Below are 27,640 nucleotides of genomic sequence, written 5' to 3' on the forward strand. Positions count from 1 at the left end.
TGTTACCCACCCATAACATTGTTGAATAAGCATTTTTATTGAGTTTTTGTTTGTCTTGTACAATGAAAAAATCATGTTGGTTTTGCTTTCGACGAAACAGTAGAGGGCAGTATATAATCCTGCTTTCATGATCCAGTATTCAAATAAGGACTTTGCAGTAAACCTCTTCAAGAATGCTGACTCATGAGACACTGTGGGAAAGCTATACATCAGACGACAGAGTTACAGCAGCTGGTAACACCCTTTACTCAAACAGATCATGACCAAACCCTCTGGAGATGCAAGATCACATTTCCTTTGCAATGGATTGAATATTGTATTCATGCTTTAATTGTTTTGTATTTTACCTGAATATGATTATAGCAAAACTCGAAAATTTGCTTGTTCTGACTTAAGGTTTATTAACAAAAAACAAATATATTCAAATCTAAACTATTTAAATAACTAAAAATACAATGATGAGCATGAGAGCATTATTTTTTGTCAGAAGTTGTTTTTATGATCTTATACTCTGGATGTATTCTGAAGCAGCCCAAATTTGAATAAATCCCAATAAATCATCCAAACCAAATGGTCTGTGCATGCACTTCTTTGTGTTCTGTACAATTTAGCATTAAGATAAAACAACATGCGTTGCCAGTGGAGCGTAAACAACTAATTCCCTTCAGGTGTCACGGAATAAATTATTGGTACTAAAGTTCTCATGATGAAACGTAAGGATTTGTAGGTATCCTATAACCAATAGGACGGCGTCTTTTCCGAGGCACTCCTTCTGCTCCTCCCTTAATCCCGCCTCACAGAGGGAGCTCGTGGCTGCAGTTGTCATGGAAATGCAAGAAATCCCTCAGCTCCGGATCCAGTTACCATGGAAATCTCGCCAGGAGATGGTGAGATAGATCCTCATGAGAGGCGCGAGTTTATTCAGCACCTTGGACAGCAGCGGTGTGTCGGCCCTCCTTTCTGTCAGACTCGATATTATATGCTTATTGTCATCGGAGAAATTTCAATAGATTATCATCTTGATTTAGTAAAAGAACACATTAAACAAGGTAAGTTATCAACGTTTGGATTTCTTACCGTTAGGTTAGCACAAGCAGTTACAGTAGTTATGGACTACACAAACTTATACACTGTGTAGATTAATGGGCAATGCAGAACTGTTAAAGCATGTTCAGATATCAATTTTTAGGTATAATACAAGTAGTAGGCTAAGCATAATAGAGATTATACCTTGAAATGTTATATTTTATTTATTCATCTTAATGGGAAATCTTTTATTCTAATCAAAATGTATCTGGACTATTGGTTCTATATGTGATTTCTCAATCCTGTGACTTTTTCAACATTGCGTGATAATATTTGGAATAATCTGCATCTAGGAATTCTGTCATGGGAGACTGATTCGTCCGTCTGTGACTTGAACAAGGAACTGAAGCTCTTCGAAACAAAACACTCTGCCCACTTTTCTTCAGAAGTGAGAGGTCAGTTTTCAAATGTAAAATTTTTTTGCAAGACTGTGACAAAATAACTTACAACAAACAGTATATGGCATATTTATTTTTCGTGAAATCTACTGCAGTACACCGCAGACTCATGCAAATCTTTTCAAATAACTTATAATACCATATAGAAAACATTTCTGAAACATCTTACTGGTTATGTTTCACATATTTTGTGAGATTTATTCAAAATTTTGATTCACAGGTTTTATGACAGCAGGAAACGGCTTGCCATAAGATGAAGTTTCATAGAGTAGTTAATTATCTGAAGGTATCTGAAAAAAATAACCATGAAATAAGAGTTATCACAGAGAGAAAGATTACAGTGGATTGCATAGATGTATGCTTGATTCTGCGCTGCCACACCCACATGAGCTCTCACAGTTGATATAATGACTTCATTTTGTACATTATGGGTGCACTGAGTTTGCTTCAGTGAAGTATTGATGTCTGTGTGTGTGGGAAATTGTGTAGCAATTTATATGAATGGCTGTATTGTTCTACATGATGGTTTCACAGTGTATATATATATATATATATATATATATATATATATATATATATATATATATATATATATATATATATATATATATAACATGTTCCCAAAGGTTTGAAGTATTGCTCTATGTGCATGCGGTTACCTCATAAAGCCCTGAAATGATTTTTTCAATTTTTAGACATAAAATGTAATTGGTGTTCCTTTCACCACTATTATTGATATCTGTGAGCAGTACGGATCTGATAGCAACATGCTATGCTGCACACTGCAACCATCAGCATGTGGGATGCTATAGGGGATAAAGCATTAAATCTAAATATATTTCCACTGCGGCGTAGTGTAACAGCGCCCACATGCACACATATGCACAAGCTCTCAATCAGAGCCTTGTCACTGTATTAATACACCTTACTCTTGCTGTCTCAACTTGCCTTGTCACCTATTTTTCTTCTCTTTATTGATCTAACTGTTCTGGTGTGGTATTTACCATATGGCTCTCATCTAAATTCCCTGTCAGCTTGCTTCCATTTATGGTTCCTCATACAGTATATGACTGCTGACAGGGAGTCTATCTCTGCATGAATTAATCATCAGTCCCTATTCCATTACGTTTTACCAGTGGATAATGATAATTACATTCTTCAGTTCATTTCTACACTTTAAATTTTAATGAAAACTATTTAATATATTTTGGTTTATTTAAAAATGACAGAATACTAAATTCAATTTGGCAAAATAGTGAAATACTGTTACAATTTTTTGTTTGTTTGTGTAGTAACCTAATAGTGAACAATATTTGTATGCATAACATGCAGTATATTCTATGTAAAAAGTTATGAAATAGTAGATAGCAAATTGCTGTGCTGTGAAACAGAAAATTTCATTCTTACCTAAAAAGAGTTTTCTGTTGCTGATGTTCATAATGAATTCTACAAACTGTGAAGGATTATTAAAACAAGACATTGTTTAAATGATTTCCCCAGCCAATTTGCTGGATTTATTCAAGTGAATGATGCAATTAGCACGTTGAGTAGGCGGTAAAGAAATAAAGAGAATTTTCTGAATGCTATTTACTGACCCTTGAAGTGCCCTTCGCATTTGTAAGGGTGCTCCAAACTAAAGTGAACATCTGAATCCCTTTTAAAAGGGGCCTTCCAGAAGTCCGAAATCGAAGTGTACATGCCATGATTACTTCAGTAAGTTCTGTTTAGATTGTGATCACGTGATCTTGGGTAACAATTTCTCGAGATGCATTTTGAAGAAAATATGGCGGGAGAATTCAATTCAATTTTATTTATAAAGCGCTTTTCACAATTGTTAATTGTTTCAAAGCAGCTTTACATGAATAGATTTAGGGGAAAAATCAGAAAAATCGATAGATAATATAAGAAGCACAATACAGTGGCTAATAATAAACCGTACAAGCAAGCATAGTAATAATGTAACGTATACAGGAAAGTCCTAAGTTAAGCCAATGTGGCTGACTCTCCATGGGATGAAAAAAAACCTAGGAGAAAAACCCTGCGGGAAAACTCCTAGAAGGAGAAAAACCCTTGAGAGAGATACATATGTATATATTTATATATATAAACACGATAGGAATATGAAACGGGAAGGTGGATTAAACTGGTTCAGGCGGTGGTCGCTGGTCAGGCATTGGCTGGGCATCACGGTGAAGGGCAGCCGGTAGATCAGTGGTGTGATGACCTTCACAGAATCAAGAACTGGGTCTGTTTGTCTCATTGTCTTCGGGGTCGAGGACAAGACAGGGAGAGAAAAACAGAATCCTATTAGCGTAGGGGCCGTTCGCATGTAATGCAAGTGTCATACTGTATTTTGGTTTAAAATCCGCTCAGTTCCAGACAGGCTAACTATTTCAGCATAAGTATATTACCCAGATGAGTTATGTGAATGCTTTGTTCTGGACTAACTATTGCGGAGCAGGTACATTTACTTGACATTTTATGTGAATGCTTTGTTAAAGAAGAATGTCTTAAGTTTAGACTTAAAGTGATCGACTGTGTCTGATTCTCAAACTATTTGGTAAATCATTTGAATTTGACATTACAAATCTTGTTGAATTATACAGGTTAAATTATATAGTTTATTGATCTGAGGTTTTAAGGTAGAAAAGGCTAGATTGTAGGAAAGTGTTCAATAGTAGCTGCTGTGTTTATTAACATTCTGTATCTACTTTAAACACCAAGCAGAGCAAACCAAATCAGTTTGAAATAAAACAAAAATAAACAACATTTGACAAGAAGTATTCAAAATAATATTTATATGCATTGTCAAGGTAACATATTGGTCAGTCACTTAGCCAAATGAAATACAAATGCATACATAAGAGACCATAAATCTCCTACACCCTTCAAAGAGTTCACTTCAAGGGCTCTGCCCTTCGAAAGGAGTAGCATAGTGATGCTCACTTCCGTTTGGAAATCAGCCAAAGTGTTAATGTACCACCTCTATTGTGACACAGAAAGGGCAGAATTTGTAGAGTCAGGTGCCATTTACCAATCTCTAACAGATCAACAACACTCAGCCAGAGACAGCTTTTGGGACCAAGGAGACTTTGTGGCTCTAAATGCTGTTTAAACGTGGTTAGGAGAGATTAGCACACAGCTTTTTTAATTTTTCCTTATGACAATGCATGTACACATGAAGACCAAGAATCAGAGCATAAATAACATTATTATCTCATCTGTTATCTCTAACTGGTTAAAAAAATGATCATTATTTCTATGATGTTGTCAAGTACTTTTATTGTGCTTCTTGAAGAAGACTTATTAAAGTCCCCATGAACCGGAAGTCACAAACGACTTTTGTGCTGTGACGTATTTCTGAGTGAAACAGAATATTACACAAGGAAATTAGTAGGCGTGGCTTGTGTTTTGATTGGATATAGAAAAGTAGGCGTTTTATTAAGAAATGGGATTGGCAACAGACTGACAGTTAAAGGGGTGGAGTTAATGACTGACATCAATGATTGCCACAAGAGGGCAAAATACAATTTTTCAGATTTTTATTGAGTGCACATGAATAAAATTTTTTTCATAATAATCACTCCAATATTACATACAAAAATATTGCCATTTTTAATTTAATTGGGACTTTAAAGTCTTTTTAGAAGTCTTATTAGACTTATTAAAATAGAAAAGTACATAATTTAAGACAGCTTATTACTGTACCTTTTGACTGGATAGCCTTATGGATTTAGTAGACCTAAATATATTTTACAGTATCACAATTGAAAACCTCCCCAGACAGAAACATTTTTTTTACTACTCACCGCATTGCTTTATTATCGAGCATGACCTAGCGCAGAAGTGTATGGCCTCAATACGAACTCTTTCTGTCTTTTATTGTTACCTCAAATTGTGCCTTGCAGTCAAGCCTGCTGCTTTATTCAGTTGAGGGAACCTTTAAAACAGGAACGTTACGTGTCCCATGAAGGCTGCCTATACTGAGTGATGTCATTTTAAGATGCTGGTGAGAGAATGTTTAGTCAGATTCATTGCTTGTAATTTAATTATGTAAATGAGCATCTATGTACTCAGTTGTAGATTACCAGAACACAAGGTAGACATATTGCCTGAAGCAGCAAATATTAAGTTATGTCATAGATACAGTGCAGCATAATGTTCAGTTAATTAAAAACATGAGTATGTAATTATAGGGGAGGTGTGAATGCAATGTGTTTGTACATACAGTATTCTGTATATGTAGTAGGCTACACATTTCATATCCCCACATTTACTAGCAGATTTTCTTTTTACTGCATTTGAAATAAAGAAGTTTAGAAAATCTTTATTTAATAAAAGAAGTCTGGCAGTCGCTTCACTTTTATCTCTGACAGGTGGCAGTCACTGCTGTTCTGCTCTCGACAGAGACACTTTCATTGTTTTAACCAACGGATGAAGGTGGTGGGAGACTGCATGAGCATGCTCAGTACGGCTGCTCTGCCACTCCTGCATCTGTGCTTGGAATACTGATCAGGATGTGAGTGCAATGTCATCATGGCTGCTTGGCTACTACATGTCAGAGCAAAAACTATACTGAATTTATCTTAATGCTAGATTAGGTTACTTAGGTTTAAAGCATATGAATTAAAGCAGTTTTATTTGTAGAAAGCAAATAAACATGTTGATTTGATGTATTGGGCAAATGTTGTAATGTTGTCATTCTATATTTCAGCATTTTATTTGAGCTCATAGTTTTTAAAGGCCTAGCTCATAGTTGGATTTCTTGATATATAATTACACAAAGCAATACATAGCAGACATCTAATCCTGGCGTTGAATCTATTAATATAGACTCATGTACGAAACAGCTGGTGTTAGTGATATGATGCATATGTTTTGAAAAGAAAGCTTGCAAGGTCCTAGCAGGAGAGCTAGATTTGTGTTTCAAACGGCTGCTACTGAATCCCCATATGACCTCTGTCTTAACAGTGAAAAATATTGGAGATGAGACATGAAAAGAACCCTTTAGCAACATGTCAGCCTATTGTATGTCTGAGATTTGAGATTAGTGCTGCATGCTGACAGTCAAGGTCAAAAAATAAAGTCCATGCGGTTATGGCACAGAATAAGAACATTTTATCAGACCGGTAAATGTTGATGTCATAAAAACAATGGAAAAAATTGAGCATCAATTTAAAACGAATGTTTTAAATCAAATGCAATAAACGTATATAAAAAAAAGATTAAGGTTAATGCATTGAATTTGTAATGAATAATAGGGTGATGGTGTGTAGACATTCATGTGTTGCAATTCCCATTTGAATGTTGCTCAGTTCAGATGGGAATAGCAATCACCTTCATGAAACCTCAGTCGGGGACTTTACAATACACACAGATGGATCAGCGCTTAAATGATGATTACAGATCCCTTTACCTCCCTAGAGACAGGAGGCTTGAATGGTCACCATAGCCCCAGCTGTCTCATGCATCGATCAATTAATTTGGATTTTTCAGCAACCAGCCTCACATTAGCGAGTTTCTTTATTAAAGCTTTCAAATATGCAGTCGAGCCTTACATGCATAAGATTCTGTGTGATCCTATGAGCATAATTAACTCAATAAGCATTGAAATTTGACAGGGCACAGAAAAATTAGCAATGAGCTTATTAAAGCTGTTCATATGTGTAACTGCATCCCCCTCCGCCCAGTAGAAAGACAAGGAGAGGCAGTCCTCTGTTGTAATTAAATACAGCCTTTACATTTGTTTTGGAGGATTTAATCTTGTTATTTAACATGCAGTGTGGTTTAGCTCGGCCTATAGTTCACAGTTTAAGCTATTTATACTTTATGATATGATTATCTCTATATGATCCACTATAGACATATGTAGCTGCATAGGTGCTGTAAAATTTCAATTCGGAGATAAGAGGAAGCATGTTTTCACACTCAACCCTAACACTTAGCTGTTAGGTGAAGTGTTGATTTGTGATTTTCTCAACTTAATGTTAGCACAGAAAAAAAGTGCAAATCTCTTCAGCAAAGCGTAGCTACATCTATCCACCTATGAAGCTGTTATCCATAGCAGAGGGCTTTCCAAGGATGTGTTGTTAGCATTGATTAATAATTCAAGATGGGTTATTGATTCTTGTCTTTTATACCCCTGCAGTCTGCACACGAACACAAGAACGTCAGCATGCTGCTCAGGCGACTCCAGTCTGCCTGATGATGGCATTGATTGCTGGATCTTGCACCACAGTGAAACCTGAGTACCACACCCAGACTCTGGAGCAAAGGGGTTAAGGAAAGACAGCAGGTTATTGTTTTAGTAAGCAAAACAGTGATTCCCTGCTGTTAGAGATTAGAGCATAGCGAATTGTGTCTGGTCACAGTTTACGGATCTCACAGAGGAGTGTACAAATACAGTTGTAGAAAAAATATTTGGTAAAATGTATCGTCTATGCATTTGTATGGTATGAATATTATGCACATGCAGAAGATGATTCTAAAACTTTGTGGTACTGTCCTAATGCACCACCGGTTTGTAAGATGAGCCAGCTGTTATCATGTGACTATAATGAAAGGATAAAATAACTCAAGAAATGGACATAGCCTGTCTAGCAGCAAGGGCGTGGCAACCAGCCTGCTGCTTTGAACAGTTGCTTAGGATTTGTCTGGAAGTGTCTATTTATAATCTTGTAATGGCATCAATTTTGATGTGATTTAACAAATGTAGCAGATAAATGGATTCATTCCATTTGGACATTAAAAACAATCCCGCAATTAGACCATATTTCCATGATCCAGTATCAATATAGACTGTGAAAATGCTTTTAATATTTGTAAGAAGGATAATAATCAAATTGTACATGTTTGCTTCCATCCATTTATTATATTACAATATAATTTCTGTATTTTTTTTCATTTTTGAGTGTCTTGATTTTCTTCATCATTTATTCATTAATTTCAGTATGTTTGCAGCATATCTGTATAGTTTATTCCAATATTAATATGTTTGATAGGTATTTTTTCAGATTTTGCAGCACTGTCACTTTGTTACTGTAAACTGAATTTCTCTCTGGCTCTGTGTCAGAAAGTTTGAGACATGCAGACTGTGTCTGCAAGAAAATGCTGATAGAGTGCAGTTAATAGCAGATTTGGCAGTCCTGCTTTGCAGCTGCCGATCTGGGATCAGATATACATAAGTTGCTAATCAGACCAATGTTGACATTCTTGACCATCACTCTACCAATTGGGGGCAGTGATATAGAGCAGTGGTTCCCAAACTTTTTCAGCGTGCATTCCTTCGTGGCCCCCCAATGAACATTTGTGTAGTGCTTTTGGTTAGTAGCGTTATTTTTTTAGGTTTAATTACACAGAATTCATGATAAATTAATGTATTTCATAAAATGTCATAAAACGGGGGCCCCCCCTGGCACCATGTTGCAGCCCCCAGTTTGAAAACCACTGATATAGAGAATTGTTTATCTTCATGTTGAACAGTTTCAGTATGACAAACAATGGGCCTATTACATTATTGAAGACTTTAAATTCTGTCAGACATTTTAAAGCTGTTTCATGCATTTTGACTCATTAACACTGTTTAAGAGTTGGACTCCTCATGCTATAGGCAAAGTGTCAAAAAAGTAGTTGGACGTATGATAGAGTATTTAGAAGTTTCGTAAACATTTTTTTTGCAACATGAGAGATGCATACGTAACAACCTTTTTTTTATGAGCAATTTTAGTGGTGGAAGTACAGACGAAGTCCTTATGTTGGCACTCAGAATAGCACACACGCACGCACACACAATGAACCTAGCATTATGAAAACAATGAATATAGTTTGTTTATCCAGGGTAGAAGCGCATTTGTACGTGTGTGTTTGTTTAAAGCTGCTTTTTGTTCAAATAGGGCAGTCCCAATCAGGTCCTAGTCACAGGTGGTAAGTAAAAATGCATCAAATGCCTGTGTTTTGTTGGCAATCGTCACGTAAGTGCATATAGTGTAAACGACATGAAAATGTAGGGAATCATAAGTTATCCAGAGATAATGTTTTGTCTGTGTACGCCTCCAGGAGTTCATTTTTTTTAAGAGGAAGTAGAAGTTTTGAAGGAGTTACACCGCACTCACGATCACCAAGGTGCCAGACAAACAAGTCTAGCGCTTGACCGAAAGCTTGGTGATTAAATTTGCTTTAAGGATTCAAGTGTGCAGACAGTGTGCAGACACACTTATTTTAAGAGGAAGTAGAGGCAAAGCTGATCTGTCTTTTATAAATCTGATAAAACTTAAGTTTTTTTTAGAGATATGAAGGATGTAGTACTTCTCTATAGGTACTCAAGAGTGACATGTGGATTGCAGAAACACTGTGTGTTATGTGACCTTTAAATGTAGATTTTATTTAAAAGCATCTGAATTTCTGAAGAGCTGAACATATTTGTTGAGTACATATGTGAAGTTCTAGTTCAAAATACCATATAGATAGTTTATTATAACATGTTAAAATTGTCACTTTGTAGGTGTGAGCAGAAGTGTGCCATTTTTTGGTGTGACCCTTTAAATGCAAATTGGTTGATCTCTGCGCCTAATTATTACAGTGCCGTGGTTGGGTAGTTGAGAATAAGGGGCAGTATTATCCCCATCTGACATCACAAGGGGACCCACATTTCAATAACCTATTTTTTCCACATGCTTGCAGAGAATAGTTTACCAAAACTAAGTTACTCTGGGTTGTTCTTTATCACATTTTGTAAGTTGATAGAAGCACCGGGGACCTAGTTTTAGCACTTAAACATGGAAAAAGATTTTTATGATCTGTCCCCTTTAAAAGTGGTGTATATGTTAGATGAGAATGTCAGTTAATATTTCATGTGAATTTAGAACAACAAAGACAACCTAAAGTCTGTTTTTAGTGTCTTTGCCCTGACAAACAAGAGTCTGCTCTTAAGTTTCTCTTAATGTCATTATTGATCAAAAATCCATTATTTATCTAACCTTGATAGGTAAAATTAAAGGCAATGTGCTAAAATATTTGTCAAGAGGTTAAGTTTTGTGTAATGATATGTATGAGGCTTTCTCTCTGCTTTCATTGTATTGCAGCTCAAGTCTTTGTTTAGACTGATCAGAATTGATCTGGTCACAGTATGTCAACTGTTGTTTCCTGATAAATATTTTTTATAATTGTTTGTATTAAAACAGAATAATTTTGGACTGGGTTATGTGCTTGAGAATCTCTTTATGAACATTTAACAAACATCTTTTCATATTTTTGACTAATTATTTATTTTAGATTTATAGAAATTGGCATCCATAGAAATGTGATGCACATTGTTGCACGTTTCTCATTTTACCAGAGTCATACTACAAGCTCACAGGCCACACCTTCTCTGTCCAGCGCGCGCTCGCGTCTGTGGACGCGCTTTCAAGCTGCTCGACACGCGATACACACAGCTCAGCATCAGCAACAGCAACGGTATGCCTAATCCGGTCATTAATATTTTTAAATGTTTGTATATGCTTCAAATATCTTACTTTCTGACTGAGTTTATTCATTCATCGCGTTGCAGTCATAATAATAATCTGCTGTTGTGTTTACCTCAGATATTTTTTGTTTTGACATCGCTTTCTAGATGCTTAACGTTTTAGTCATCTATCAGCCGTAAAGATTAATCGGTTACAATGTTTGTGTGTCGTTTAGTGATGCCTTGGTGTAGGCAAGAAACAGATGTCAAGGTGAGCAGCAAATGTCTTTATAAGTAGGAAAGATGGAGAAATGCGTTTAGTTTATTTTTCACACTTGCATTTTTGCTATGATTTTAGTACGTGCACTATTTACCACAGATAGCGAATGTCCATTTGATACGTATCTTATTTAACAGCCTGTTCGTTGGCATATTGTGAGTGTATTTATTTGGATTCATCACATATTCCACTGTGACCCAGATTGTAATTGTGTCTCTTTGATTATGGAATGCAGTCGAGGATTTCAGGGACCTGTGTGCTCGCGCACGCATTCTGTCAGACGAAGAGAAATGTGCGGACATTGCCCAAACCAGACATAAATCTCATAGATCAGTAATTGTGTATGTGAAGTTGGCACAGGATAATGTAGTGTACACTACCCTTGCGTTTAAAAAAAATATTTGCCATGCCAATCGATTATGCAAATGGTGTGAAGGCCTTCAGTGTTTATCTTTGGCACGCTCATAGTATTGGGCAGAGAATGTACAAAAACATCCTGTGGCAATATTTTCAATTTTTGAGTTATTGTAGTTAAAATAAATTTTTTTGCTTCAGCACCACTGACTGTTTTTAAGTAGTAGCTTTCTTATAGCAGTCCTGTACACCTGTTAATGTGAATTTAACAGTTTTTTGTGAGGAGAACTTGGTTTTTCTTGGTCATTAATCCTCAAAATAGATTTTGAATGCACTTTATTTGCTGTATTATGGTGCCTCGAAGCTTTCCATTAATTTACATGTATGGGCACATATTAACAAGTACCAAAATGGACATTTTAAGTGCCAGTGTCCCTTTGTGTTTTGTATTATTTGTTCCTTTCAGTATTTTGTTGCATTTAAATGTGCCATTTGTATAAACTGTACCCATTCTCCGTATTCATGCAGCCTAGCTGTTTATAGCATAATGGGTCCATTACACAACAAGAGAGCATATATAATGAGAGCTCAGCCCTTGTTATTGCCATAAGGGGGCTTTATTTCACCCCTACTTGTTACCAAACAATTTTATTGACATAAACATGCAATGGTTTTACAGACAGCTCACTGGTCCAGTAGTGTCCAGAATTTCACTGCTACGGATGCAATTAAGAGGCTTTAATAAGATTAAATACAAAAGTCTACCACTTACTAAATCACTACCGTTAGATAACTATTTAAAAGTGGGACACACCTCCTCGCTCTTTCTGTTTCTGTCACACCGTTTCAGAGCTAGCTGAGATAGCATTGGCTTTATGAAATACTTTTTTCATACAGACGTATCTGATGTGATGGTTCTTAAATGTGATGATCTGTTCAAGTACTTGTAATGGACTTGAAATGTAATTGCTCCCATCAACCAACAACAGCTGAAGATTTTTAAATGTATGGGCGTTTTTGATTCTCTTCAGTAATAATGATGTGTTGGATGTTGGCAGTCAGCCATTAGACGGTATAATCGCATTTACACCTCATCTTTCCGACGAGTGAGAAATGAGCCTTGCAAGTATAGTTTCAATTGTCAGAATCAAGCACCATTACAGTTTTTAATTGTTGGGAAGTTAAATCGGAGCTTGAATTTTTAGATAATGACTATTTTACACAAAGGCATGTGTCATTGTTCCAAAGTACAATAAGTCTCTTCGAAATAATGATTTTGGAGGCATAGTGAGTTCAAAGACAGACATTAAGAAAACTTAAAGTAGTTTAAGCCTGTGAGGCAGTCAGTCAACTCCACTCATTTGTTCTCACTGAAAGCATCTGTCACTTGCCTGGCAGACTTGTACTGTAGTTATCATATGTAGCCTACAACACAGGGTTATTTTCAACCCAGCGTTGGATCAAAAAGGTACGAACCCAGCTGTTGGTTTAAAATAACCCAGAAAATGTTTATATTTGACCCAACAATGGATAAAATCAAACAACCCAGCATGGGTTCGTCTCCTTTTGACCTAATTCTGGGTCGAAAGTAACTCCATCTGATATTTTTAGAGTGTAATCCCAAAAGTCAAAATTTAATGTAAAGCTTAAAATGCATAGATTAAAGATCTTAGACTGTGACCAACTTAGTCTCAGCAAGTGTAAAATACATTTGACTCCATTTGTCAGTGTTTTACATTCTCGGGTGACTTGGTTATAGTGAATTAGCTAATTTTAGACACCATCTGGTGAGCTACTATTGGAAATGTGTGTGTGCATGGTTTAAAAACATAAAACCTTCAATGGATTTAAATTTCCCTGAAATAAAAGGATTTGTCTTTGTTATTTTTGTGCAATATGTTGTTTATCTTTCTCTAGCTCTGAAATAACAGAATGCCATTATTTTCATTACCCCAGAACAAGCAGAGCATATGTTTACTGTAGTGACCTGATTAATGTATCTTTTCTTAACCTAATTTACTGCATATCTTCAGCAGAATTCATGTACTGTATCAGCCATTTTTTTTTCTTTACCTCAAATTATAAATCTGCTTTGAAGCAAAACTCTTAATGGTCCAAGTTGGTTAACTGTTTAGTGTTTACTTCTGGACTTAATGACTATGGAGGAGGATAGGCATGGGCTGGTTACCGGTTTCAAGGTATACCGAGGTTTTAAACAGTCAAGGTTTCAAAACCACTAAAATGTTCTGTGATACCGTCTCCAAGGTATGAGCTGTGTTTATACAAAATTAATTGAATCATTAAGTCATGTGATTAATTTGATGTTTACATTATTAAAATATTATATGTTTTTTTGAAAGCATATTATAATTTAAAGGCTTTTTTTCCCTGGCATTTGAAAATAACACATTTTAGTATTGCAATGGCAATACCGCAACACCTTGAAACCGTTGTATTTTTGCGAAAGGTTATTATACCACCAGAATCTTATACCGGCCCATGCCTAGAGGAGGATTTAATGTACACCCTGCACTGGGTCAAAAAGGTATGAACCCAACACGTTGGGATGTTGGGAACTCAAAATTCTGGGTTGTTGTCATAATATGAATTTATAAGAATGAATTACTTTAATGGCAGTAATGTAAAGGTGTGTAAAATATGGCCACCCATATCATCCATATGCACAATGTCACAGGAGACCATGCCGCTTGGTTTAGCTTCACAATATTATCTCTTGTCCATCACGAATTGAATGCAAATCTGAAGGTCATGTTGACAGCTGTCCCAAAACATCTTGTAACAGTACACAAAGATTAGTCCCACTGTTGACTCAATAGGAAAGGATATCAAAAGGATGACAACTATCTGAAGGGTCAAACCTGACCAAGTAAAGAGCTTAATTTATTTGGAATTAAATAGCCTATACGAGCAGTTTTTTCTGCTGATTTTAACCTAGACATGCATTATCAACAAAAAATTTGCGATATTATATTGATATTCTGACAAGTATCAAGGTCTTTAATTTTTTTTCTCATTATTTTTTTCCAGTAATTACTTAACTTACATCGTAAAGGGTAGTCTATTTTAAAAGAACGAAAATAAGTATTGCATTCATTATCACAGGTGATACGTCCCCGGTAATGAAACTGAAATTGCCCTGATTGTCAGTGAACTACAGCTTTGTGCCTCTCCATCTGAAAGCAGGTGATGGCGATTTACTACTATTCAAGGAACCGGCTTTCCTGACGAGATATGCATGACAATCACATGAGATTTATCATGCAGCCCAAAAAGAAAATATGAACACAGAACATGCTTAAAATATTAAATTACAGTGCACATGAAAGATAAAAACTGGACTGCAATATTATACATATTAATTATACAAAAAACTAATGAATCACAATATTATGATATTGTGAGCCAAATTTTTATAAAAAATTATATTACCAGGTTGTTGTGGATTTTCATCTCCTGTGATGCCATGAGAAGAGTTTGTGGGTTAGTGACTGACTGTACAGTTATTAACTATAATATGTTATACAGTTTAGGAATCTTTTTATTTTTTATTATTTCTTTCATTCTTTCCCCTATTCTATTCACCATATCTTTATTTTTCCAGCAGTTTGCTTTGAATTAAAATATTATTTGATAATGTAAGGTTTTCAGAACCTGAACACACACATTTGTTAAGAAGCTGTGACGTGTGTAAAAACCACAAGCAAATCATCAATCTGCTTTTTAAGTCTGAACACCCTTGTTCCTTTCTCACTGCTGTGAAGATGCTCCTATAGATACTATAGAAAGATCTGCAGCTGTTTAACCAGCCAATGAGGGGTTTCTGCTTAATATAGCCGAATAATCCACTGGGTCATACATTGGTTTGTATGTTATAACTGGGAGCTGCTTGCATTTATATTTTCAGCTAGGGGGATTTTTTCAGTCTTTTCAGAAATGCTGCAATGCGTCGCGCAGAATCAAGACTGGGTCAGTGTAACGCGTCTGCCGGCAATCGCCAGCTCACTGTCCCCATGGCAACAGCCAATAGATTTGCTTGCAGCAGCTTTGCAATATTGTTTTGATTGCATGGAATTAAGAAGACTGCTTTCACAGGATTAGAGTACTCCTGCACAGCAACAGGAGGTAACAAAGACAGTGATAAAACAAAGGCAATGCAAAGAGGCAGTGACGGCACCATCTCACATATGGTGCAACCTTTTCACTTTAATTATTCTCAATATAGGACAGAAAATTTATGAATGAGTTGTATTTTCAACAAATATGCCCTAAATATACTAATAGCACAAAAAATTGGATGACATTTTTGTGCATTTCAATCATTTTATAGTCTTTTAACTATCCTAAACTTCTTTTGTAGGACAAAGACTTTTGCAGTACAAGAGTGATGTTCTTGAGACTGTCGTATTAGTGAATCCATCTGAGGAGAATATTAATATAGAGGTAATATTTTTCTGCTACTGTCCCGGCTTCTATCAAGTCAATTTTATTTGCATTTAACAGTATAACTATGCAAGATATTCAGTTTTAATTTTATAAATGCACTCTCTCTTCTTTCATTTTTGTAGATCAGATCACTGCTCTGTGACTCAGCAGGACATAAGTTGTTGGTCATAAGTGGACAGAGTACTAATCAGGGTGGAGACGTGATCTTGCAAAGTGGAGTGTTTGGCTGGAAACAATTCTCTGACATTATCTCAAGTCGTAGGGTAAGTGACTACTGCACTTTTAACAGATCCAAATTGTATTTTTAGTGCCATATTTCTTATTTAAAAGGAGATTTTTTTATATTTTTATAGATTAAAGATCTCTTGAACCAGCCATCTGAAACTCAGAAAGCCTGTTTGACTGTGTCCTGTAAAGAAGAGGGAGGCTGGAGCTCCCTAGGGTGTGAACAGGAGCAGAGCCTACTGGTGTATAGAGTGAACCCTGAGCCTGTGCTGGCTGAGATGGAAGGTGTGACCGAGTTCACAGAATATGTCTCTGAGACAGTGGACGTTGTCTCTCCTCTTGAGCTTCTGGAACCACCGACCTCAGGAGGGTTCCTCAAGTTGTCCAAGCCATGCTGCTACATCTTTCCTGGAGGACGGGGAGACTCTGCTTTGTTTGCAGTTAATGGGTTCAATATTTTGATTGACGGTGGATCGGACAGAAAATCTTGCTTTTGGAAGCTAGTCAGACATTTGGATAGGATTGATTCTGTTCTCCTTACTCATATAGGAGCAGATAATCTTGCTGGCATCAACGGACTGTTACAGAGAAAAATTGCGGAGCAGGAAGAAGAGAAGACCCATGGTTCAACTGCCTTTGGAGACTGGATGAAAAACCTGATCTCACCAGAACTTGGCGTTGTGTTCTTTAATGTTCCCGAGAAGCTAAAGATGCCTGAAACCACACTAAAAGCAAAAAGGAGCATTGAGGAGGCCTCTCTCACATTGCAATACCTTCAGAAACTGGGCATCAAACCTGAACCTTTATATAGAGTTGTGAGCAACACAATTGAGCCTTTAACACTTTTTCACAAGTTGGGTGTTGGCAAACTAGACATGTATGTTCTAAATCCTCTAAAGGACAGTAAAGAAATGCAATTCTTCATGCAAAAGTGGGCTGGTAACAGTAAAGCAAAGACTGGGATTGTTCTGGCCAATGGCAAAGAAGGTGAGATTTCTGTTCCTTACCTCACATCGGTAACGGCTCTGGTTGTGTGGGTACCTGCCAGTCCATCTGAAAAAATTGTCAGGGTCTTATTTCCGGGAAATGCCCCACAAAACAAGATATTTGAGGGTCTGGAAAAGCTGAGGCATCTCGATTTCTTGCGATATCCAGTAGCCACTCAGAAGGACATGTCATCTGGAGCTCCACCTCCACTGATCAAACAAAGTAAGATGAGGCTGAGTACAAGTAGCAAAGAAAGTCTTAAATCCTCCCCTAAAATGTCGCCCACTACAAAAGCAAGCAAGAAGGAGGCAAATGAAGACATTGAGTCAAAGAGCGACTCAGTGAAGGAGAGCAAAGTTGAAAAGAAAGAGAAGAAAATTAAAGAGAATGTTAAAGCTCCAAAAACACTGAAACCCAAGACATTGTCTCCTGATTCAGTTAACCAAGAAAAAAAGAAACTGCAGAAGGAAAAATCTCCTAAAAAAAATATCAAGGAGAAGGTTGCCAAAGAGGAGAAGAAAGATCAAGAAAAGAAAGATCCAAAGAAAGAAAAGATAGATGTCAAAAAAGAGAACTTGGTTAAAAAAGAACCCAAAATTAAAGAGGAGAAGAAAAAAGAAAAACCTAAGACAGAACTGAGAAAAATTACTAAACCTGACTTAAAGCCTTTCACCCCTGAGGTCAGAAAGACTCTGAACAAAGCTAAGGTTCAAGTAAAGCCTAAAGTAGAAAAAACTAAAGCTGTGAAAGAGCAAGAAAACAGGCCGGCTGCCAAGCAAGCTTCACTAGAGAAACAAGGGAGTGAAAGGTCCTTAGTCTCCTCCCCAGAGGATCTTACCAAGGATTTTGAAGCCTTGCGACTGGAAGAGGAGCTTTCCAAGCCCACAGAGAGCAAAATTTTTTCAACTCTTCAGTCTTCAGTTGACGCTGTTGTCCCTCACATTGAATCTCCTGACGAGGGATTAACCACAACGGATGTTGAGACAGAATCCCCTCACGAAGAGAGGGTATCGTATGGAGTAACAACAGGTGAACCCCCCTCTAAAACTGTTGATAGATTTGAGGAAGAAGGTGCTGCTACAGAAGATGACATAGAAGATGAATTTACCACAAAACTGAAAAGTGCTAAAACAGACTCTACGGAGAGTGTAGATGACAAAAGCTGGCAAGAAAAAGCAAAAGATGAAGAAAAGGAATTTAAAATCACACCCAAAAAGAGTGACAGTGAGGAGGATGAGGATGTGATTGAGAAAGCAGAGCTAGAGGACGCAGAGGGTATAGTACATGAAGAGGAGCTCAAGTACAAATCAGATGAGGCCAAGAAAGAAAAACTGGGGAAGGACTGGGAGACAACACAGACTGACATGAAATCTGCCAAATCCGTAGGTGCTGCAGAGCACATTTCTTTCATCCAAGATGAGACCATTCCAGGTTACTCTGAGACCGAGCAGACCATATCTGATGAGGAGATTATTGAGGAGCCAGAAGACAGAATTCCACATCTTCAATATGACGTCAGCTCTTGTGACATCTCTGTTCCTGATGAACCAGGAACTTTTGAAACCATCCATGGTATGAAACCACCAACCATATCTGTTGCTTCTGAGTTATCATCAAAAGGATTTGCAGTAGACCAAGAGCCAGTTTTGTCTGCTTATGCAACCAATATAGTGGCAGCTCCGTTAGCTGAAGAAGAACATATATCATCAGCCACATCAATCACTGAATATGACAAGCTATCATCTTTTGCAACATCTGTTACTGAAGATCAGTCTATAGCATCTGTCACAGCACCACCTACTGAAGAAGCAGGAAAAAGCTCTTTATTTTTGGACACTGTAAATAGCATACCATCATCCAGACAGACAGATGCCACCCAAGGAAAAGAGTACCTTCACTCAGCTGGAACTATTTCTCCAACCTCTTCATTAGAGGAGGACAAATGTTTTAAATCTCCACCTTCAGAGGAATGTCTACCCATTGTGCCAGAAATGGAAACTACTGGGAAGACAGCAACTCACACAAATTATGAGGATGAAGATGATGAGGAAGAGGATGAGGATCAGACACCGAATGTTGACATGCCACTTGGAAAGCTCCATGAGGGTTATGCATGTGCTGCCATGCTCCAAGAAAAGGAGAATGTTCCTGAAAAAGCTCCAGCATCAGTGGCGCCTCTTTCTTCCCCTGTGATGTATTCTGGTACACAAGACAAAGATGAAAAGGTCTCACTGTCTAAAGATGAGCCTAAATTAGGTGCATCCGACCAAAGTTTGTCCTTCACACCACATTTGCCTTACACCCCAGAGAAAAGTGTTGTTTCAGAGAGTGAAGAAAGATGTCTCAGCCCAGATGACAGCACTATGAAATTAGCCTCACCCACACAATCAGGACCTACCAGCAGTAGCTACTCTCCAACTGAGGAAAGGACACAAAAGCCATTAAGTGTGGACATAGTAGACAAACCTGACAAAGAATCTGCAGAATTTCAGAAGTATTTGACTCATGATGCTCCTGCTGACAACAAACCTGTAATAATAATTGACGAAGAGGTAGATCCTTTCAAAAAGGAATTCCTTAGCACAAAGGAACAAATATATGACTCAGATGAAGAAGAGGAAAAGTATAAAGTGTGTAGTAAAACCAAATACAAAGAGGAGAGAGAGAGCACTTTTCTTGATGAAGAACCCACCTGTACAGCAGTGGATATGGAAAATAATGCACAATTTTCAACCTACTTGGGTGAAGAGCACAAAACCCAGATGCTAAGCTCAGGAGAGGAAGATGAAAGTGAAACCGAGGATGGTACTTACTCAAGTGTAAAAGCCCCTCAGAGCATGTTAGATTCTACTTCAGCAGACCAAGGCAAAAAAGATGTCTCATTCTCAGAGATAGATGACCCAGAAGTGATCTCTAAAGAGAGCGATAAAGCTGTTCACTTTAACTTGTATTCCCTCCCTGATTGTGACAAAGGCCTCAAAGGGGATTCTGAAAGAGTGGTTAGGCAAGATACACCCTATGTTGGGAAGAGCTTTACATACTCTGATGTATACGACAGTAAATCAAGTTCAGTCGATTCATACTCTCCTAATTTGCCACCAGATAACACATTTGAGGATACAGATGTTGCTGTAAAGACAACTGGGAAAGGCAATAGCATGGATACGTCCACTGGGAAGATTCCAGACATTAAAGCATCACATGAAATGGAAATATCATCAGCATTACATAGCGAAATGCAAGGTATCTTTGAGCCACCAATGTTTAAGGACATGCCTCAAGGAACGTTCTCTGAGAATATAAATAAAGCTGAACAGGAGGAAACCTCTTATTCTATTTCAGAGGATAGAGACCCATTTTCATTTAAATTTGAAAAGCCTGATTCAGGTGTGGTGGTAGAAGCTGGTGAACAACAATCGGGCCATTATGCAAATGACAGCTTCATCTCTGATTATAAAAGTACCAGTTCTGCAGTTGGCCAATCTGCAGTTTGCACAAAAAAATCAATAGCTGAAGACTTGAAGATGCTTGCTGATGGAGAAGACGAAGATGAGGATGAAGAGGATGAAGATGAGGAGGAAGACGACGAGGATGAGGATGATGTTTATGAGTATGGCGAGCATGTAAGTGATAATGACACTGAGAAAGGAGCCAAAGACAGACCAGAGAAAGATCCCAAGAGCCCACTGAGTAGTATCACCTGCACTGTACCTACTCAATTCCAGGATGAAAAGACAGACTTCATTACACATGACTACAGCTTTGGCTCTGGCACTTATGGTAAGCATCTAGATTCATCAACATTTGAATCCACTTTAAGCCATGAGGGTCCCAAGGATTCACTGCACGCTGCTACAGGAGACGCTTCATCTTTGCCTACAGAAAGTCATGTTATGGACTCTGCTACATTTTCACATTCCTCCAGTGAGAAGAAAGATGGCTTTGTTGGAGAAGACGTTCAGTCATATTTGCCCTTGTCAGAGAAGCCTGTAGATGATAAATATCACTATGAAAGCAAAGAGGTTCAGTTTGATAGGCAAAAGACACCAGATGCACTAGAGAAGAAAACAGATGACTCTGTTGTATTGGGTTTAAGTTATACTACTATGTCAGCAACAGCATACTCCTCTTCTTCTTCCTACAGTCATTCGTCTTCAGCCTCAGCATCTCTTTCTACCAGTCGCCAGTTTGGAGATGAGTTAGAGACTGCAGCCAGTACTGGCTTTGAGTATTCCTCTTTCAAAGATGAACACTCACCAGGAATGGAATCACCGTTCTCTAGTTCTGGTGGGCAGGTTAAGGATGAATATTTAGAAGTTTCCGAAAAGTTGACACCTGCCACCACAACAGCTGAATCCACCTCTAGCCTTGCAAGGTTCTCACCATTATCACCATTTGAGGAAAACAAATCTTTCCCTCCACAAACTGGTACTTGTATAGGTGATAAGAAAGACTCTACAAGCACTACTTTAGATCAAGGTCCACAGGGTCAGTGCTTTTACAAGCCAGAGTGGGATGATGACTCAAGATTACAAGCTGAATTTGGGGCAACTGGATTGTCTTCTCTTCCTCAGGCAGCAAAGAAAGACTCCATTCCTGAAGGTCTTTATAGTGCTTCATCAACATTTCATTATGAGGCCCCTGAAAAGCAGTACTATGAAGACACTGAGAGTAGTGAAGAGGAGGATGATTATATGGATGAAACTGAACATGACAAACTACAGTACCAAAGATCTCCACTGACATCCCAAGCAGATAAGAAAGATGCCAGCTTTTCCTTGAGTGAGAAACTGCCATTGGACACGTCTTCTGGTATAGGAGGAACTCCTACTTCACATGTGCTTACCTCATACACTTCCTCTTTCCCTGAACCTGTAAAACCAGACACAACAAATGGGCCTGCAGAAGTCAGCATGAGTGCACCACAGAGTTTTAGTGGAATCAGCAAGATGGAAATAGGCCTCTCAAAAACAGAGATGAAGAGCAAAGAATTTGACATAAAAGCAATTAGAAGCCCCAATGAATGGGAAAAGCAGCAGCAACGAGATGTATGCCCAGGGGCCTCCCCGCCTCATTATCGTCATGAAGATGAGTATGAAGAAGAAGAAGAAACAGAGCCAGAGCACCCGCCACGTCCTATTTCTCTTTCATCTACAGACCAACCTTTCCAATCCTCCTATTATACAGACAACCCAAGCAGGCATGAAGATGATTTTGACCATCCTTCGGATGTTGGCATTCGTCCACACTCCTCCAAAGCTTCACCAGGTTATTCCTCCAATGAGTATAAGCAGAGGAGAGGAGACACATCACCATCCTTCATCAATCCAAGCTTATGTCAACTTTCAAGTGATGAGGAGAATGAAGATCAGAGAAGCCAAGGATCTGATCAACAACAGCCTTATGAGAAGATAAGATCTTATAAACAACAATCTCACAGTCATCACGGTGAAGACAACAAATTACAGCACCTCTCTGGAGCCATGGCCGCTGGGATTAGTGCCAGTGGGGAGGACACTCCTCCAACCTCTATCAGTGAACCATTACATTCCCAGTCAGATTCAGACGTTCCTCCAGGAACAGAAGAGTGTCCCTCAGTCACAGCAGAAGGGAACGTTGACTCAGATGAAGATGCAGACTACCTCCCTGTAGATAAATCATCTGGAGCCTTTGGTGGAAAACAGTACTCATCTAGGTCACCTGACAAAGATAATGATCCCTTCCCATCACCAATGATGGACCCTGCCCCTTACCCCCCTCGTCCTGATGTGTGTATGGTAGATCCTGACGCTCTCTCAAGCCTAACAGACAAATCAGCCAAGAAAGAACCCAAAACAAAGGGTCTACGTAAATTAGGTAAAACAAAGTCCTCATCTCCTGCTAGGAGGTCCAAGGACCCCTCTTCCTCACTGAAGAAGAAGGACATGGAGGACGATCTGTCAAGGTCAAGCCACAACACGGGCAAAGGCCTTGTCAATGGTCTAAAGAACAGTGCAGGTATAAACATAAATATTTGAGTAAGCCAATTCAAACGAAATACAGTTGACTGACATCTTGTATTCTGTATCAGTTTCAGCTAAATCAAGTGCCGCTGTCCCACCAGGCCCTCCTATCTATGTGGATCTGGCCTACATTCCCAACCACTGCAGTGCTAAAAATGTAGATCAGGAATTCTTCAAGCGTATTCGTTCTGCATATTATGTCGTGAGTGGAAATGACTCCAGCAGCGGAGAGCCAAGCCGTAGTGTACTAGATGCCTTGCTTGAAGGAAAGGCACAATGGGGAACCAATCTACAGGTATTTGTTAAACTGTTAACTCTTTGCTATGCCATACCATACTATACACTAGTATAAATGTTCGACTCCGTCTTATTTTTAGGTAACGTTAATACCTACTCATGACACAGAAGTGACTCGTGAGTGGTACCAACAGACCCATGAGAAACAACAGGAGCTAAACATCATGGTCCTGGCCAGCAGCAGCACAGTAGTGATGCAGGACGAGTCATTCCCAGCCTGCAAAATAGAGTTCTAAATTCAACACGGCTCCCAGGTTCACATCTTTACTCTCAAAAGGTCCATTATAGCCTTAATAATGTTTTTTTTAGATTTTTAACCCTTTGATGTTCAAACCCAATTAAATGGTATAAGCATTGATTATCGTTTCATAGTTTAGAACAAGAGAACAGAAGGAAGATGTGCCTTTTTCTGTATACTTTTCAGGATGGCTTTTCCCTTTAAGTTGTACAACACATACATAAACAAACAAATGGAGAAACTAGAATTCTTAACCCTCAGATTTCGGTTTTTGGATTAAACTTTTCGATACAAACATAACTATATATCCTTGTTTACAATGATATTTAACAAAAGCACAAGTGTACCTCTTTACTTCGTTTTAAACAAAAGGACCACTGCTAATTTTTTTAATTATAATTTTCTTTTTATTTTACAGTTACTAACATGCATCGTACAACATTATCTGACACACACACAAACACTTTGTGCATTTTATAATGATCTATGAATCAAGTTACCAAACATGTGCTAAGGGCACAGAGATTATATACTTCATGAGTGATATCAGCAAATACCTGGGTGCCAGAATAATTTATTATTTAAAATAATTTTACAAAATTGTATTACATTCCTGCACTCAGAGATTAATGCTTTGAACTTGAAAAAGTATAGCAGAATAAGAACAGCATCCACAAAACCATTAGAAATTTTAAGATCTGAATGCTGAAAAGGACTAAAGAGGAATCATTTTGTTGTACAAATACCCGTTTAGAATGGGCGAAATGATGGAAAGGTATTGGAGTCAAATTTTATTTTTATCATGAAATAATGTATAAAGTGTATGTTGAGAAAGTTTGATTATTTTTTGTTTGTTTAAGTTCAAAGAGATCTCTGATTTTATTATACTTTGAGCATCAAAATGGAAATAATTGTTAAGATTATCCCTAGTTGATTAAACAATGTATATATGACTAAGTGTAAGAGCCTTACAGTGATGACTGTAAAATAATGGAAATGACTGAGATATTCAAACCAAATTTGCTGGCAATAGAAATGCATGGTGTTCAGTGAATGACTGACTTTCTGAAAATCTTTGAAATGTATGTACGGACGTCTTGCCATGTTTACATTTTGCATAGGGTTACGTATTAGAAAGAGGTGAAAGATGTATTTCAGATGTAAACTGCTATATGAAAATTGCACTTAAAGCTTATACAAAAGAGTTTTTTGTTCGTTTTAAGCTCACGCTATTGCAAACGCTCATAATTCTCACTAATTGTAGTTTCAGTCAATATAAGAATAACAATAAAGGCTTCAATTAGAGGAATAAAATAATTATTAGTGACGGGGTGCACAATATCAATTATAGTGAGGGATGAAGAATACTTGATTGATGACTATTTGTGAAGAGTATGCACTGCATGTATGTTACCATAAGCTAAATGCTGAACATGCATTTAAGTACTGCTATGCTTTTAGGTGCTCGGCTCAAAATCAACTCCTTAATTTTGAAAGGAAGGTTGTAAATTAAAGCTCAATCTTATTTGTCACACTTGATTAAATATATTGTTTTATTTTTTCCTCAGTTTTGCTTGATTCATAGTCTTGTTTATTTGATTTAATTGTTCAGTTTTATTGAATGTCTTTGGAAATGGTATTTATGTCTAGACAAGGTTACAAAATACACAAATGGTTCAGCATTGTCCTTTTTGCTTTCTATAAGGTTAATACGTACAAGGATGATCAGTCAATAGTTGCCTCGAATAATTTTAAGGTGCAGTAACTTTTGAGCTACTGGTTATTTGGATGTTCTGCCTGTCATGGTGAAACCCAGATGTGACTTTGCATTACCACAGAATGAAACACACACAAATAAACAAACAAATACCAGACTGCAGACTGCCAGATCAAGTGACTAGTTCACTGATCGCATTTTATATTCAAAATTTGTATGTGTCTCTGTGATTATCTTTTCTTTTTAAAGACTAAATGTTTAAAAATATATATATATGATAACTTCATTATGATGTGCTGTGCAAAACATCCCTTAGTTATGAGCTATGAGTTTAATATAGCATCAGATCTTTGAAATATAGCATTCCATTGAGCCTAGCAATGTACTGCATGTGATCTTGAGTTTAAACTTGTATGTAATAGTTCATAGTTAAATTAAATAAAGTACTATTTTAAACATATCTATTTAGATGCTATTTGTCTCAGTTGTACTGAAAGGCACATATTAGCAGGCTGCGCTATCATTTCCAGCGTGCGGTGTTGTTAAATGACGTACTTGGATTTCTTTTTCAGGTTTCTCATTTTCTCATTGACTTTTGATTTGTATTGCTTTCTTTTTTTTATGTGCAATACTCTGTATCTTTCTTTAGGCTAAATGAGTGTCTACTGATATGTTGTAGAGTTAACATGATAATCACTAATAAAATATGTAAGGGAAAACATACTTGATCGGAGTCAGTGGTCAATGAGTCATTAAATGCTGAGATTAAAGCAACACTAAAGAGTTTTTGCTCTTTGCACCCCCTAAAGGTTAAAAGCGGAATTGTCCATTACCACTGTCGTAAATACTGCAGCATAACTGGCTCTGATTGGATTGTAGGTATGCCGTAAGCAAGTTTTTGTAGTTTTCACTCGAACTACAGAGCCGCGACCCGACGGTTGGAAACTTCTTTAGTGCGGTTTTGCCAAGCGAATGTGAAAGTGCCATTCACCCTGTTTCGAGTGGATGAACGACTGAACTTTTTTTGGAAACGTTATTTTAAGGTAAAAAGGTGTTGCTTTAAAGATTCCGTTGTAATTGCAATAATTTCTGACAAAATTACAAGTAAAAATCAAATGTACTTAATGCATGTTAATTAGAGTTAAACTTAGAAAGGGGCAGCCATCATATACTCTAAAAATGCTGGGTTATTTTCAACCCAGTGTTGTGTCAAAAAGAGACTAACCCAACCTGTTCTTGGTTGTTTAAAGGTGCAGTGTGTTACATTTAGAAGGATCTTTTGACAGAAATGCAATAAAGACCTTACTTAATGTGTTTATTACCTAAGAATGAGTCATTTTTATCTACATGCACCGCGGGTCCTTTTACATGAATGATGCCATTTTGTGCTGCCATGTTTCTACAATAGCCCTAAATGGACAAACTTCTCTTTAGAGTGCGATTTGTCACTACTGTACTTTGACTTAGGCTATGTCCACACGAAGCCGGTGCATTCCCTATCCGATCATTTTTTTCCTTGCTCTAAAAAAATAATCCGTAAACACGAAACCACTGAAACCGACTGAAAGCGGTGTAGTATATATGCCGGACCAGTATGGGGCGCTGTAATTCTGCCACAGATATACACTATACACGGAGAAGAAGACTTTGAGCATGCGCATAACCAACGTATGGTGTTGTCCATTATCGCTTGTTGGTCACCACAATTGCATAGAAGCAATAGATTTTGCTGTAATAAAGCTAGTAGGCTTTAGTAGCTTCTGTAGCACGAACACAATCACGTAGTCCGCCGTTATTGTTGTTGCTGTTATTTGTGACGCTTCCGACACGTGATGTGATGACGTTTTCGCTTCACAAAATATACGGATTGGCTGTACAGACGAAACCGCAAGGGTGTCGGTTTCAGATTTATCCACTTTAAAACCCGGTTTCAAAAAATAGCGGATCCGTGTGGATGAAACGCCAATACGATAACAAATTTATACATATACAGTGATACGCATCTCCGTGTGGACAGCCCCTTAAACAACAACATGTTTGTCCGGTGGTGGCTACCGTAGCTTCTCTATGCGTTTCGGTGAATGGTGGACTGAGCCGTTGGTTGCAATTCATAGTCTCACTGCTAGATGTTGCTAAAATCTACACACTGC

At 37.6% G+C, this 27,640-nt stretch overlaps 1 protein-coding gene across 2 annotated transcripts; it reads left to right on the top strand.

Moving 5' to 3' along the window:
* The first annotated feature begins 839 nt into the window (after nucleotides 1-839).
* On the top strand, nucleotides 840-26,209 carry map1aa (microtubule-associated protein 1Aa). 2 transcript variants are annotated; one of them, XM_055210094.2, is made up of 7 exons: nucleotides 840-1,049; nucleotides 1,380-1,481; nucleotides 15,939-16,021; nucleotides 16,147-16,287; nucleotides 16,378-23,233; nucleotides 23,307-23,533; nucleotides 23,616-26,209. In XM_055210094.2, exons 1-7 carry the CDS (start codon nucleotides 866-868, stop codon nucleotides 23,769-23,771), a joined length of 7,749 nt encoding a protein of 2,582 aa, XP_055066069.2. In that variant the 5' UTR covers nucleotides 840-865; the 3' UTR covers nucleotides 23,772-26,209. The 2 variants fall into 2 exon arrangements, with proteins under 2 accessions (XP_055066069.2, XP_055066078.2); XM_055210103.2 differs by lacking the exons at nucleotides 840-1,049; nucleotides 1,380-1,481 and adding an exon at nucleotides 10,814-10,937.
* The last annotated feature ends 1,431 nt before the right edge of the window (nucleotides 26,210-27,640 follow it).

The sequence above is a fragment of the Misgurnus anguillicaudatus genome, chromosome 21, assembly GCF_027580225.2.
Source record: "Misgurnus anguillicaudatus chromosome 21, ASM2758022v2, whole genome shotgun sequence".
NCBI lineage: Eukaryota > Metazoa > Chordata > Actinopteri > Cypriniformes > Cobitidae > Misgurnus > Misgurnus anguillicaudatus.